General features: G+C 29.2%; 1 protein-coding gene across 1 annotated transcript; it reads left to right on the top strand.

Moving 5' to 3' along the window:
• The first annotated feature begins 2,556 nt into the window (after positions 1 to 2,556).
• LOC149374155 (uncharacterized) lies at positions 2,557 to 3,854 on the top strand. The gene is made up of 2 exons (XM_089594665.1): positions 2,557 to 3,203; positions 3,328 to 3,854. The coding sequence occupies exons 1-2, from the start codon at positions 2,568 to 2,570 to the stop codon at positions 3,727 to 3,729; spliced, it is 1,038 nt and encodes a 345-aa protein (XP_089450791.1). The 5' UTR covers positions 2,557 to 2,567; the 3' UTR covers positions 3,730 to 3,854.
• Positions 3,855 to 13,316: the final 9,462 nt, after the last annotated feature.

The raw sequence follows: 13,316 nt of genomic DNA, 5'->3' as shown, positions 1-13,316 counted from the left end.
TAGACAACGTCTGCGGCGGGTCCACATACCTAGACGTCTCACTCGATAGCCCAGACGTGAAAAAAGCTTCACTTCCTGGGGAGCACCGCATAGATACCGTCTGCGGAGAGTCCACATACCTAGACGTCGAACTAGATAGCCCAGACGTGAAAAAAGCTCCACTTCCTGGGGAGCACCTCCTAGACAACGTCTGCGGCAGGTCCACATACCTAGACGTCCCACTCGATAGCCCCGATGTGAAAAAAACGCTAACTTTGTCGGGCAAGCTTTTTAGATGCAGCCGCGCCATCTGCAGTTTGTGCGCGCAGGCTGACATTACCTATTCTTAATACAATTTGAGTTTGGCCCGCTTCAGTTGGCTGCATTGCGTATGCTTTTGGTTGTTCGGCTCAATGTCCGAGTTTTCGGCTGAACGTATAATTCGGCTCATCGTCCGATTCGGCTCATTGTCCTAGGCTCCCCGTAAGTCCTCCCTTATTTTTTCCTAAATAAGCTATATATATTTCGATAGTCACGTGACCATTTGGGATCTAAATTTTTGGTATACGTAAAATATAAATACTATACTACTAAACACAGACAAAAAGTTTACTATAATAGACAATGTAAAGATTGCAGTGTATTGTGAAAACAGTCTCTTTGTAATTCATAAATACACAAGTACGACACTAACAAAGGATATTATACATTGAATAAAAAATTCGAAATTTAACGTACTATAAAAAATACATATGATAGTCTTAGATTTTTGATCAAGTTAGAGTTTTTTTGGAAGAAACAAACATTCTTTTATTTTTAGTTAAAAGAAAAAAAAGGGGTGCATTTACGTATTTTTAATTTCTTAAAAATACTACACCAGAATATTAAGACAATTTAACGTTGAGCCTGGTAACGTCCGCTTGATATTTAATTGACAAAATAGAGGCGTAAGCAACTTTAAAAAAAAAAACAATAAAAACATTTGATTTACAAGGTTGATATAATGTATAACAATGAATTTTTAATGTTAAAATTTGTTTGTTTTTGCTCACATTTGTTTAGTATTAATAAATTACATTTTTTTACAGATTCAACAGTTATTTCAAGCCCTACATCAAAGGGATGTTGAGATTGAAGAGTTAACAACATCGTTACGACAAGTATTAGCTTCTAAGGATATGTTTAACATAAAAGTCAAGTTTCTAAATTCATGCATTGAAAGTTATAATGAAAAGGTAAAATGAATTTTTTTAAATGGAAAAATTATTTTAAATTATTAATTATTACTGTTTATAAATGCTTAAGTTAGAAAATACGATAAGTTATCGAACAGGCTTGATTGTTAAGCTTACACAAACAAGGCAGAACGTTAAAAAATTGGAGAAATTAAAAAAACACAATACACAAATTTGGGTTACTTCAAAAATCGAATTGAAAATCTCAAAGGATAAATAAAAAATTATTATTTTTCTTTGGAATAATATTAGTTGCTCAATAACTACAGTAACGTAGAACAAAAATTAGGATAAAAAAAACAGTTTAAAGTAAAAAAATTCCAGCCAAGCATTAAGTTAAAATTGGTGATGTATGGTGGAGAAAAATTACATGTGGCATCACTACCGCCCCACAAACTATGACCGGCTTTTTTGCTGACATACAAGTCTTCAGTGAGACTTTCGATTTCAGTATGATTAGATACGTCTTGATTGCTAACCAAATATTTACTCGGAACATTGCTTTTTTCAAATAGTAAACACTGTTTTTTAAAATAAGTGCGCAATTCTTCAATCTCTCAGGTGTGCTTTCCCTCTTATTCTGATTTTAATTTTTGTATCTGTTCATTTGCTTCCTTAATATTTTTTAGCAATGGCTAAAATATTTTTTTCAGTTTGTCAGATTCTTGGGCTTAGACTGCACACAAAATTTTTAATGAGAATTCTTTGCAACTTCTCAGTGATTAATAAAAAAAATTCTAAAAGTATCACCTACCAAGTAACAAATTTATCATACTATTATCTTTTTTGGGCCAGGGTAGTTCTACTTTCAAACTAGTTTAGAGTTGCTGAGAGTAACGAAGACCATTAAACAAAAGTTCATTAGAAATAATGTATGTTGCAAATTTAAAAAAAATTTACACTAACTTTTATCTTATTATGAAAATTTATTTGTTAGCACTGGTTTCAGCCACAATTTTGTTTAATATTACTTTCGTATTTTTTGTTTATCTTCAAAACTAGGTTTTTGATTAACTTACAGTGCTTTTATTTTAAATATACTTTAAAAATTGTTATCTGTTTCTCTTTAGCTATTTTTTATTTTTCCTTTGAGATATTCAATACAAGCTTCGAGATTTATGTTACCACTGGGAGATTTGATGATCTTGAGCTCTTAGACGAACTCCTCTTAATTCATCCTACGAGTCAAGAAGATTTCATCCAACTGTACATATTATTATCGTTACAAACTAAACGCGCTTAAAACACACTTTTGGCTAATAAAATATACATTCATAAAAACAGGTAACCAATTTGGAAGATAAATTACTTGAGGCCAAATCGAAATTCGCCGAATCCGAAAAGAAACTAGAAATGTCCTCTGAAAAAATTGATGGACTGCGCCTGGTAATCCAGGATTTGATGGCACATGCTCCAACCCAAGCTGAAAGAGAGCAGACCCTCAACCGTCACGTTCAGGAGTTGGAGGTGGTCGTTATCGCGCGGACGACAGAACAAGAAGAGCTTATCAGAGCTAGTGAAAAAAATAATCACGCAATAAGTCACTTGCAAGCTCAGCTTGATAATAAAATTCAGGAAATTGAAGCACTGAATTTATACAGCTCAAGCACCAGCCAGCAAACCGAGGTTCCTCCACCCAAACAGATAAACATGACGCTTCTAAGCAATCAACAAAAAAAACCACTTGACAAACTCCTTGGGCTTGAAGAAAGTTTGTCAAAGTATTTTCAAGTTGAGGATAAGATGATTAAGAAGGTTAAAGATTTGGAGGAGAAAAAGAACGAACTGTTACTCCAGCAAGAATATCTCTTAGAGTCAACATCAAAGCAGCAATTGCAGATCGAAAGCTTGCGGACAAAACTGGAACAAAAGAGGTGGAACGAGCCAGATGCCTATAGACAAACTATTTTGATACTGAGCTCTCAAATATCTGAACTCAGTAACAAAAGAGAATTTGATAAGCAGGTTTTATATTACCAGAACGTTGAGGTATGATACATTCAAAATTTATAGTTTTTGAGAAAATTGTAAAATTTAGGTTTGCATAATAAAAATAAGTAACAAATAAATATAATCAGAACAAAAATATATGATTTTACTTAATTTTTTTCAGCTGAACGAAATAAAAGCTCGACTGGAGCGTGTAGGTTCTACTCTTGCTGGTAAAGAAACTGAGCTATTAAAAGTTTCCCAATCGAAAAATGAGGCGATGGGAAAATTAAGAGACGAAATATCAGTTTTGACTTCATTGCTCAGTGAAAAAGACAATGAAATTTTTTGCCAGCAAGAGCATCTCAAGGAAAAAGAAAATATAATACAAATAATGACAGATGACTCTAAAATTTTACATAGTTCGTTAGTAATGATACACGCAAAAATCAAGGAGTCAGGGAATGTTCTAGACCTCCGTGAAAAACTAAAGCACGAGCGTAGGAAAAACGCCAAGCTATCAAAGATGATCACGATGTTGAAGACTGATTTAAAGATGAACACTTTGAGGCCACGTAACATATAGGACGAATAGACCTTAAGATCAGCAGCTTAAAACTACTACTTTTTTACCACCGGTATTAAGTACATTGTGGGTGCACTCTATTTGCAACGTTTGCTCTTACTTTGTTTTAATATTTAAAAACAATTAAGAAAAAAGTTCTGCAGATTTGTATGGTTATCACACAAAAAAATTAAATCTTAATACAGCGTTACTATCTCAGGCCCAAAATGTATATGTTTACAATAGCAGACATCAAATAGTTGGCGTTGTTACGTTTTGTATTACGATATATAAGTATTTTATTTTAACAAAAATAGAAAAACTTATTTGATCCAAGAATAAATATTGTGGTGCTGGTCTGTTAACTGATATTTAGCAAAGCCTACTGTCCATTTTTTTGATTTAGGTAAAAGTACATACGTATGTATAAGCATTTCTTTATGTATCGAAATCCACATCCAAGAAAAGAATTGTTTAAAATCATATAAAAAACACATGTTACTGTTTATTCCTAGGCTAAAACTTCAGAAATACAATAGAACCCCTTAACCACTAGAAATTAGGCTAGATAATTTCTCTACATTAGAGCTATAATATTGATTCATCTATATGTATCTGTCATCCTCGAAAAAGAAAAAATCTTATTCTATAGGCAAAATTGTATTCCTAAGAAATTTAGCACCTGAAAAAAAGTTTTTTTTTGCGCTACAGCAATTTTTAAGGTTTTTTACAGATATCTCGGTACTATGACTGCACAAATTTAAATATAGGTTACTAAAATCCTCTCAAATAAGGATGAATCATTTGAGCCCTCGAGCGTTACGCTATGTTAATATTTTATAATTTTTGTGTGCTAACCTCACAAGTCTGCATTAATGAGTCATTTAATTTTTTTACATTAAAAACATAGTATATTAGATACTTAATAAATTTTATGTTGTACTATAAAAGACTTCAGCAAAACAAACTAGCGCATTTGTTACGTCTGTAAATTTATTACTGTTAAGAATGCATGCTTTTTTTGTCTATTTTAAGTAAAGTAAGCTTTTTTCTAAATATGTACTGCCCTAGTTTTATCTAAACACCAAGCCACTAACTTGAGAATTTCTATATAAAGGATTGTGGTAACGCTGATAAGTAGAATAGCGTCCTTTGCTAAAAAGCGAACACAAATACTATTACTTGATTACCGTGTAATAATTGCTCAGCAATCACGTAAATGTAATGCGTTAGTTTCTATAGAATCTTGATAGATATCTCAGCTGTCTATTATGTGACTATAACGCAATTTTTTAAAATTATTTTAGTGTTAGAGATTCTACAGTTATGTATATAATAAACAAAATATTTTATGAAAAAAAATTTAATATGTATCTAAGAACATAAAATGTATAATGATTAAGAAATTATTATAAAGTTATTAACAATATTTATCTAAAAATTGAAATAGTTAGAAAAGGTATCATTGTAAATATTCAATACCTTTGATATCTTCTATGGTATAAATCAACGTTTGTATTATATATAATTCGAATTTATGTTGTAACTTACTACTAGTTATAAATTTTTGAGTAAATATAATACGTTGTACCTTAGATAAGAATTTTGCTTTTTTATTTTAATAATATCTTCTAAGCATAACAAATGCAAGAAAATATCAAAGCATGTAATATTTGAGTAAATTGTTGGTACATTCTTGATATTATAACGCTATGAAGCAGTATAAAAAAACCTACCGTAAATTGATATGAAACTACTGAAAGGCCTTTAAAAATTTCAATCTCGAGATTAAATAGAGAATTAAAATTTTCTAGCAATTGTTGATTTTGGCTTCAGAACTTGGTTCTTTTAATTCGAATTTATTCTCAAAACACAAAAAATTAAATGTTTTGAAAAGTATGAAACTTTTTTTATTCTTGTTAGTTTATTTTGTAAAATTCTTTGTAGAAGATTTACAGTTACTCACTGACAATCGTTAACAACTATTAATCTTAAACAGATATTTCGTGTAACGTAGTTTTATATATATTTTAAAGAGCTAATAACAAATAATAAAAGTGCAGGAAACAACTGCTTCTATAAGTATTTTGGTAGTGCATACTGCATCATTACACTGTAATATCATAAAAACAAGATTTTGTTCTTAACTAGAGATTAAATAAAGAAAAAAAATTTCTAGCGGATTCTAATTTTGTTTTTATAATCAAGTTTTTTCATTTAACTGAAATCTACAAACACAAAACATAAAATGTTTTCAAAAGTATTCAACATATCTCATACTTGTTAATTAGTTTTGTCACATCGTGATATTGTTTGTACAAAATTTATAGTTACATAGTGACGATAGTTGACAACCACTAATCTCAAACAGTTTTTGTGTAACACAGTTGTATAAAATTCTTTATAAAAAACTGATTATAAATATTACTAGTACAAAAAACAGTCACTCTTATAAGTATTGTAGTAGTATATACTATAACATTATACTGTAATATTATAAATACACGATTGCGGACATGACTGCAATATTGAAAGTAAAAAAAATATTTCTCATGCTTTTAATTTATTTGTCAAAACAGTTCTAATTTGGGTTTTAAAAAATTTACGTATCATCGCAAATAGCGATTTTCTAAAATTACTGGAGTTTTTTAAGCAGAAAGTAGTGTATTTATTCAGACATGTTTTGGAAATAATCATAGTATAAACCTAGAACGATAATACCCATTATTAACATCAATATGCGTCAAAATTTGTCTATTCTTTAACACCCTTTGCTAGTTGGAAAGCTATTGTAATAGAACGCACTATAATTATTTAATTATTTGTTCTGCTTTCTATTCTGCTGTGATCATATAAGAAAGAGAAAACTTTAGGTACGTACATGAATACTTATATATGCAACAACGTTACACAATAAAAAATATCTCCATCAATATTTTTAGATTTCTTAGGAATATGAATAAATAAGTAAGTATGATACGTACAATTGATACTGTCATGTTAAGTAATAAACTTTTCTGAACTACAAATGATATTTTTTATGAACTTTAATGTGAACAGTTGTAATCTTCAAATTGTTCCTTTCATTTGATACATTAATCCAATGTCAATGCGGGGTATTATTTTATACTGTTATGGTATAACTGATTAGTTTGACAACTATCTTTCAGTCCAAGTGTTTTACCAAGTTTAAAAATAAAAGTAGTTGGTTTTTGGTACGTGACAACTTTTATCAATATACATTTACAAATTTTTATTTCATATTATAGCCATTGTTACTTTGGGAAGATATTGGTAAGGGGTGCTTTGCGAGAATGATCAACACTTATTACTTCAACGACTTTTATTCAAGATACCGTAATCATAGTCAGGGTAGCACGTATGTTTCCCTCGAAGGCTAGTCGTGTACTCCCCTAATAGACTTTCTCCTTGCTCGCGCTTTCCTTCCCTTGGCCCTAGGACCCCTCGATACGAGATTTGAAGAGAGAGCTTCGAGTCTCACCTATACTATCGTACGTTACACCATAATATAAAAAATAAAGAAAAACTAACCACTCTGACTAGCTTAAAACGTCTTACAAATATTAGAAAAACGTTGATTCTGAAACTTTCAGTACTGTTATATTATTTCAATATTCGTCAATGGCTTATGACTTACGATTGTTAATTCATAATGTTATTACGAATAATTTTAAACAAAATTTTTTAACTAGAATAGTATTTCTTAAGTTTTCGAGGAAAAAGAATTTTTTTTTTTATTCCTTACATTTTTGTATTCAATAGTGCCACCCTTATGCCATGGCATGGTTGGTGTAGCCAGTACACCTCTGAGTGCTTCTTTACTCGAGCGAGAAGTTATACTTTTATAGCAGATAATGTATGAATAAAAATACACTTTTTATAAAAAGATATTTTTAATAAACTTGAACCACAAGTATCATACTTCCAAGGATAATTGCATCACATTTAATACGTTAAAGTATGGTTTGAATAAGTACTCTTAAGTTAAACAGTTAAAAAAATATATTATGTAGGTAAGAAAAGTATAATGTAAAACCATGATAAGACATTTTCCAGGCTGGCCAGTACGAGGCTACACGCTGCCATCCAATTGTTTATTTTTTCGAAACATCTTGATTTCCTACACTGACAAAATTTTAAACGTTACGATATCGTCGGTCACATACATTTACACATATTCATTCTTAGTCATCCATACATAAGAACTATAATGTATACTTTAAAAAAGTTTATCTTAAATAGGGCAGGGTATTATATGCCAGTCGTAGTAGTTTAACTCAAAAAATTATTTTGTTTACGAGTTTAAAAATTTTGGAAGTATAAAACGTGATCAAAATCATATTTACAGAACCATAAAGCTAAAAGTAGCCTCACTTTTAATTAGTATCATCAGAAATGAATCAGACCTCATGGCCCTCGAGGCTTGAAATGAAATTTTTTTTTGGTCTAATACAACTCAAAAACAATAGAAATAATTGCGATTCAATACCCAGAATATTTCTATACGTTTTTTGGACAAACAAAGGTCTTAATACTTGGATATTATTTCCTGACACAATTCTTAAGGGGTATTTAAGCCGTTAGTGGCCGCCAGACTTGGAAAATACAACGTTCCATCGTCACATATATACGAGCGAACTATTTAATGAACCAAAAATTTTGTATACGGACTGAAAAATTTTGTAGTGCATGACTGTGTCTTATTCAAGTATAAGTGCTTTTGTTTCATCTTTTAGAACGTCGGGGCTTCTAGAATATTGCTTGGTGAGTATTCTTACATCATCATCAGGTCTGTGCAACAAACTCAATATAATTATTAGCCTGTAGGCGTTTTTTTGTTAAAAATCAATCGGTAAGTGGAATGATACTGTATATACAATCAGGCGTGTTGCGTATTGCTCTACGTTAACTAATTATTAAAGAAATAATTGTATCCTTCAATCTATGGTCCCTTTAATCAGTTAGCCATTGTATCGGTTTTTATACTTAAACTTGTTTATTTACATTCTTAAAAATTATTTTGATGGGGCGTACACTTACTTTTAGCTATATAAAACATTTTTACTATAAATTGACGGTCTATTTCAATAAAATTAAAAATGCATTTTGAGGTCATTAAAACTTTAGATTTTTTTGTTGCACTGAATGGGACAAGATAGCAACACGAGATTTATCAGAATAGATTAAGATCTTATTACTTCTAATCTACTTAACAAGAATATGTAACATAATTATTGATATCATACATATTCAAATGTGTGCCAATTATATTATCGATACACTCATGAGGTTTGAGAATTGCCACGAGGACTTAATTGAGGCGAATGTATGCTCCCATAGTATCGTGTGTATGGGTCTGCTGCAGTTACTGCAGGATTTTCCGCCTAAAAAAGATTACGTTTAAGAAACTTTAAAAAATTTTTTTTGTTTATGTTCAGGGAAAGTTTTTTTCAAATTTTATCTTCAGACAGAGCAAAGCTTGGTCAGAACTTTAAACGCAAGTTTAAAAAAAGTTTCTACAAACCTTATAAAAAATTTTTTCCTAAATTAAATGAATTTTTCCTTGCTTTTCGTCAATTAAAGTAAATTTATCTGAAATAAAACTTTTAAAAAATTTTATGTAAAGTTCAAATATAGTTTTATCAAAGCTCATACTAAAATGTAACTCGAAAAAAAGTTTAAAAAAACTTTATTGAAAGTTTAAACGGAATTTCAATAAACTAAATAAAAACTTTAAAATGATGCTAAAATGAGTATATCATTAAATAAAAGTAGTATTCTTTTATATCTCCTTATTTTATTCCATTTTCAGATCATTAAACTTTGTTATTAAGTACAATTTGTGTTTAATATTCAAACAAAAACATACATATCTGACATTTTTAATTCAAACAGCAATCATTTCGGGAGTTCTTTAAAAATTGAAAATATATGGAACACAATCATCTAGTTCGTAATAATAGAAAGCTTTTTTAACAACGCGCTTAATTTCTTACAACAGCATAACTTTAACATTCTTCTGTACAATTTTCGCAATTAGAAAAACGTAGGCATTCACAGGTAAGTATTAAATTATCTAGTAATTCGTAATTATTAGTATAATTAATAATAAATATAAAACAAGAAGAAAATGTTTTTTTGAAGCATATGCATCAGTTTTAGAATATATTCTAGAACTCAATAATCTGTTAAACTTATAACATTTATTGTTATCAAACTGGATATTTTTCCTACTTAGGGAATTAAATACGTCCTCGGAAACAGCTTTATTAACTTTACTTACCACGTACATGTCATGGCCAATTTTTTTAAATTTACGTTTATGTGTACCTCTTTTTTCAATACTTTTGCAATAATAATAAACATCAGTTCCATCTCCCAACAGTTTATTTTTCATTTATGTAGAATTTCGATGTGTAATAATAGAAGAGCAAATTTGAAGTTCAGAACTGTTCGAATTATGAACGTACCTTTTTAAAATTCCATTCAAATTCTTAAAAAGTAAAGAGTTTATGACCTAGAGAGGACCAAATTTTTCTACCTTATTAGCTAAGTGAAATAACAAATTCACATTTCACGCCATGCTCTTTGGTTCGTACAAGTTTCCAAATTATCTTACAAATTCTGATAACAAATTTTTTGTATCATTTATTATTTTTTGGCTTGTACTAGATGCATTTAACAGACTGACTTCGAAAACTAATAAAAAGAAATGTTAAGAATTTTTTTTCGACATTACCCTTTTCAACAGAGGTAGACTATACGCTAGTGAGAATAATTTTAATTCTAATGCTTTCCAATATTTATAATCATTCGCTTGTTTAGGAGTTCTTCGAATTAACTAAGGCATTTTAATGGCTTTTATCCTTATATTAATCATGTCACTATAAACCTATAGGGAAAAGGGATGCGTGCAACTTGTCTCATCAAACAAGTAAAACATTAGTTTATGCATGATCTCTTATAACACGCAATGCATCTCCTCAATTACCGTTGATTCAACATAATTTTTGAGGAGTAAGTCTAACGGAGTAGAGTCTTTTAGTATAGATACAACATTTCCCGATTCGTGAGCTAGTTTTACAAGTATTTCTATCTCCTCTGTAGTCCTACAATTAAAGTTTTCAACAAATAAGTACGTCTGCACATTTTCAGCCCTTACAGTTTCAATTTTACAGTTTTTACAGTCATTTTTAACACTGTATTGAGTTCCAGCGTAAAAATAATTTTGTATTAAAAAACTTTTAAAAAAGTTTAGTTTGATAAAAGTTTTTACAAAGGTTTTTGACGCATCATTTCAGAACTTTTTTAAAACTATTCTTCTAGTATAGAAAAACTTCTTGTAAACTTTAATGTAACTTTTATTTCACTTTAAAAAAATTCATATTATTGAACCGAAGTACAAAAAGAAATTTAAGTTTTATACTATTTTTGTACATGTTTATCTTACATTTTAAAAATCTTGTTTAAAAGTTATTAAAAAGCTCATTGAAATCTTAATAATATTTTTTAGAAATTTAATTTTCGTTTTTTAAAACATTTTTAAAAGTTTTTATAAAGTTCCCGTATTTTTGTTTTTCAATGGCATAAATAAAGTGTAAACTTTTGTGCATTATGTATCCTTTATTATTATTTACACTTTGGAATTAACAAAAAAATTGTATTTATGAGGTAAAGAAAGTCAGTTATTACGAACAAATATTATTAAACAGTAAGATAAGTATAGTAACTTTAAGAAAATAAGTAAATGATAAGATAAGTATATAATCTCACGCTCTCTCTCTTTCTCTCTCTCTCTCTCTCTCTCTCTCTCTCTCTATGAATGTTTCAATTTTTTGTTTTTTTTTGGCATTGCTTTCTTTAAACGTTCTCTTCTTTGTATTGATGCTTGATTTGTCCTTTTTTTTATTAGCTATTGACTAGTCTTCTTTTTTAAATTCTTCTAAATATCTAAGTTTTAACTTAGTTCCACGTCTTCCTAATTCTTCCTCTTATGATTCAATCGTACTACAATTCAAATCTTCTATTTCTTCTACCACCGTTATCTCCTCATTATTTTGCTCTCTAATGTCTTTAACTGTTGATTTGCTTTTATTTCTTCTTTCATCATGATTTATTTTGCCTTTTTTGGTTTGAGGCATTTTTTCATCTTTTTTATCTGCCGTTCTTAATTGTGCGCAATAAGCTTTTAAACATTCCCTATATTTAAATTTTGCAAAATGAAAAATCCTTTTTTTTTGTGTTCCTTACAACAAATTTTGCAAGAAATTATGAAATTTTTGTATTTTATTATTACTATTATTAATTTAATGTTCACTTAAAAATTATTTACCATAAACTTTATCGTAAACCTCAGTTGGTATTGGCGTCCAACTATTTTTTCCGGTAGGAGACAGTTTTTTCAGCTCGTCCTCGCCTATGATTTCTTTCATTAATATTTTACCCATTTTACTTGGTTTTATTTTATAAGAATTTTTTAAATCATTCAATTTCCACTGAGATAATTTAAAATAAGACTAATTAGTCAAAGGAATCTGAAAATGAACTTTTATTTAATAAAATAAAAAAAAATAAAATAAAATAAAAAAATAGAAGTTAATGTAACATTTGATACATAGTTTACTATTTACGAAAATTTTGTCTGGCTTTTGTTTATTTTCTGTATCATTGTAGTCATCTGTATCTTTTTGAATGTTTTTTTGCTGCAAACGTGTTTTATAAAATATTTATTAGTTTAAATATGTTTATTTTTTTTTAATAACAGTTAATTAATACAATTTTACTTCAATGTTTACGTTTCTTATTATATCTACTATTAAAAGCAATTTTTCGACGTCTTCATTAGTAACTGAAAAATCATTTATGTTAAAAAATGTAATGCAACTAATAACTTAAAAAGTACGTATTATTTACTCGTTAAAAGTTAGGTACACTTGTCTCTCTCTCTCGGTTAATAACTTTATTTAAGGTGCTTGAATGAAGTTGCTGTAGGTGTTCATTTGGTCGCATGCTTCGTATATAAACAAAAGATGAATTTTATTTTTATCAAATTAAAGTAATTAATAGTTGTACAAATAAAAAAATACCTTTGCATGCATGCCATTACCTCGTTTCTTTCACGATGACTAGTTTTTCCTCTTTTTTCATCGCAATCATTATCACTATTCGTATCATCATCATCACTTTCATTGAATTTATTGTTATCATCTTCACTTACACTACCATCGTTAGTATTTTCGTCGTTTTCACTGTCATTGTCTGAAGATTTATAAACCACTTTTTGTTCCATTAGTTTTTTATTTTCTGCATTCTCAACTTTATTTTGAGTAAGTTTTGCTTTTCTCTGTTCTTTTCTGTCGTCCTTTTTTCGTTCCAAAAGAAGAGTCGTATTAAACGAGACTTCGTGTTGGGAAAGCACTTCACCATCAACCGTGACCGCGTAGAAGTCCAGCAATTTTTTATCGGCTAAACAAGATTAATTTATAGATTAATTAAAAATAAAAATTACAGCGATTTTCTGAAATTCATGTTCAACTCGACTTTTATGCTAAATTACTCACGAGATTTACCGACCGTTTTATTAAAAA

Source organism: Copidosoma floridanum, unplaced genomic scaffold (assembly GCF_036245765.1).
Source record: "Copidosoma floridanum isolate Cflo_tuat_1 unplaced genomic scaffold, Cflo_Japanese_pri ptg000021l, whole genome shotgun sequence".
Taxonomy (NCBI): domain Eukaryota; kingdom Metazoa; phylum Arthropoda; class Insecta; order Hymenoptera; family Encyrtidae; genus Copidosoma; species Copidosoma floridanum.
This window is presented reverse-complemented; position numbering and strand designations above follow the sequence as displayed.

Bases quoted from the DNA above. Each gene is read 5' to 3' on its own strand.
- LOC149374155 (XM_089594665.1), top strand. From the start codon at position 2,568: ATGTCCTCTGAAAAAATTGATGGACTGCGCCTGGTAATCCAGGATTTG. The intron at 3,204-3,327 runs GTATGATACATT...AATTTTTTTCAG, and splicing joins TATATTACCAGAACGTTGAG to CTGAACGAAATAAAAGCTCG.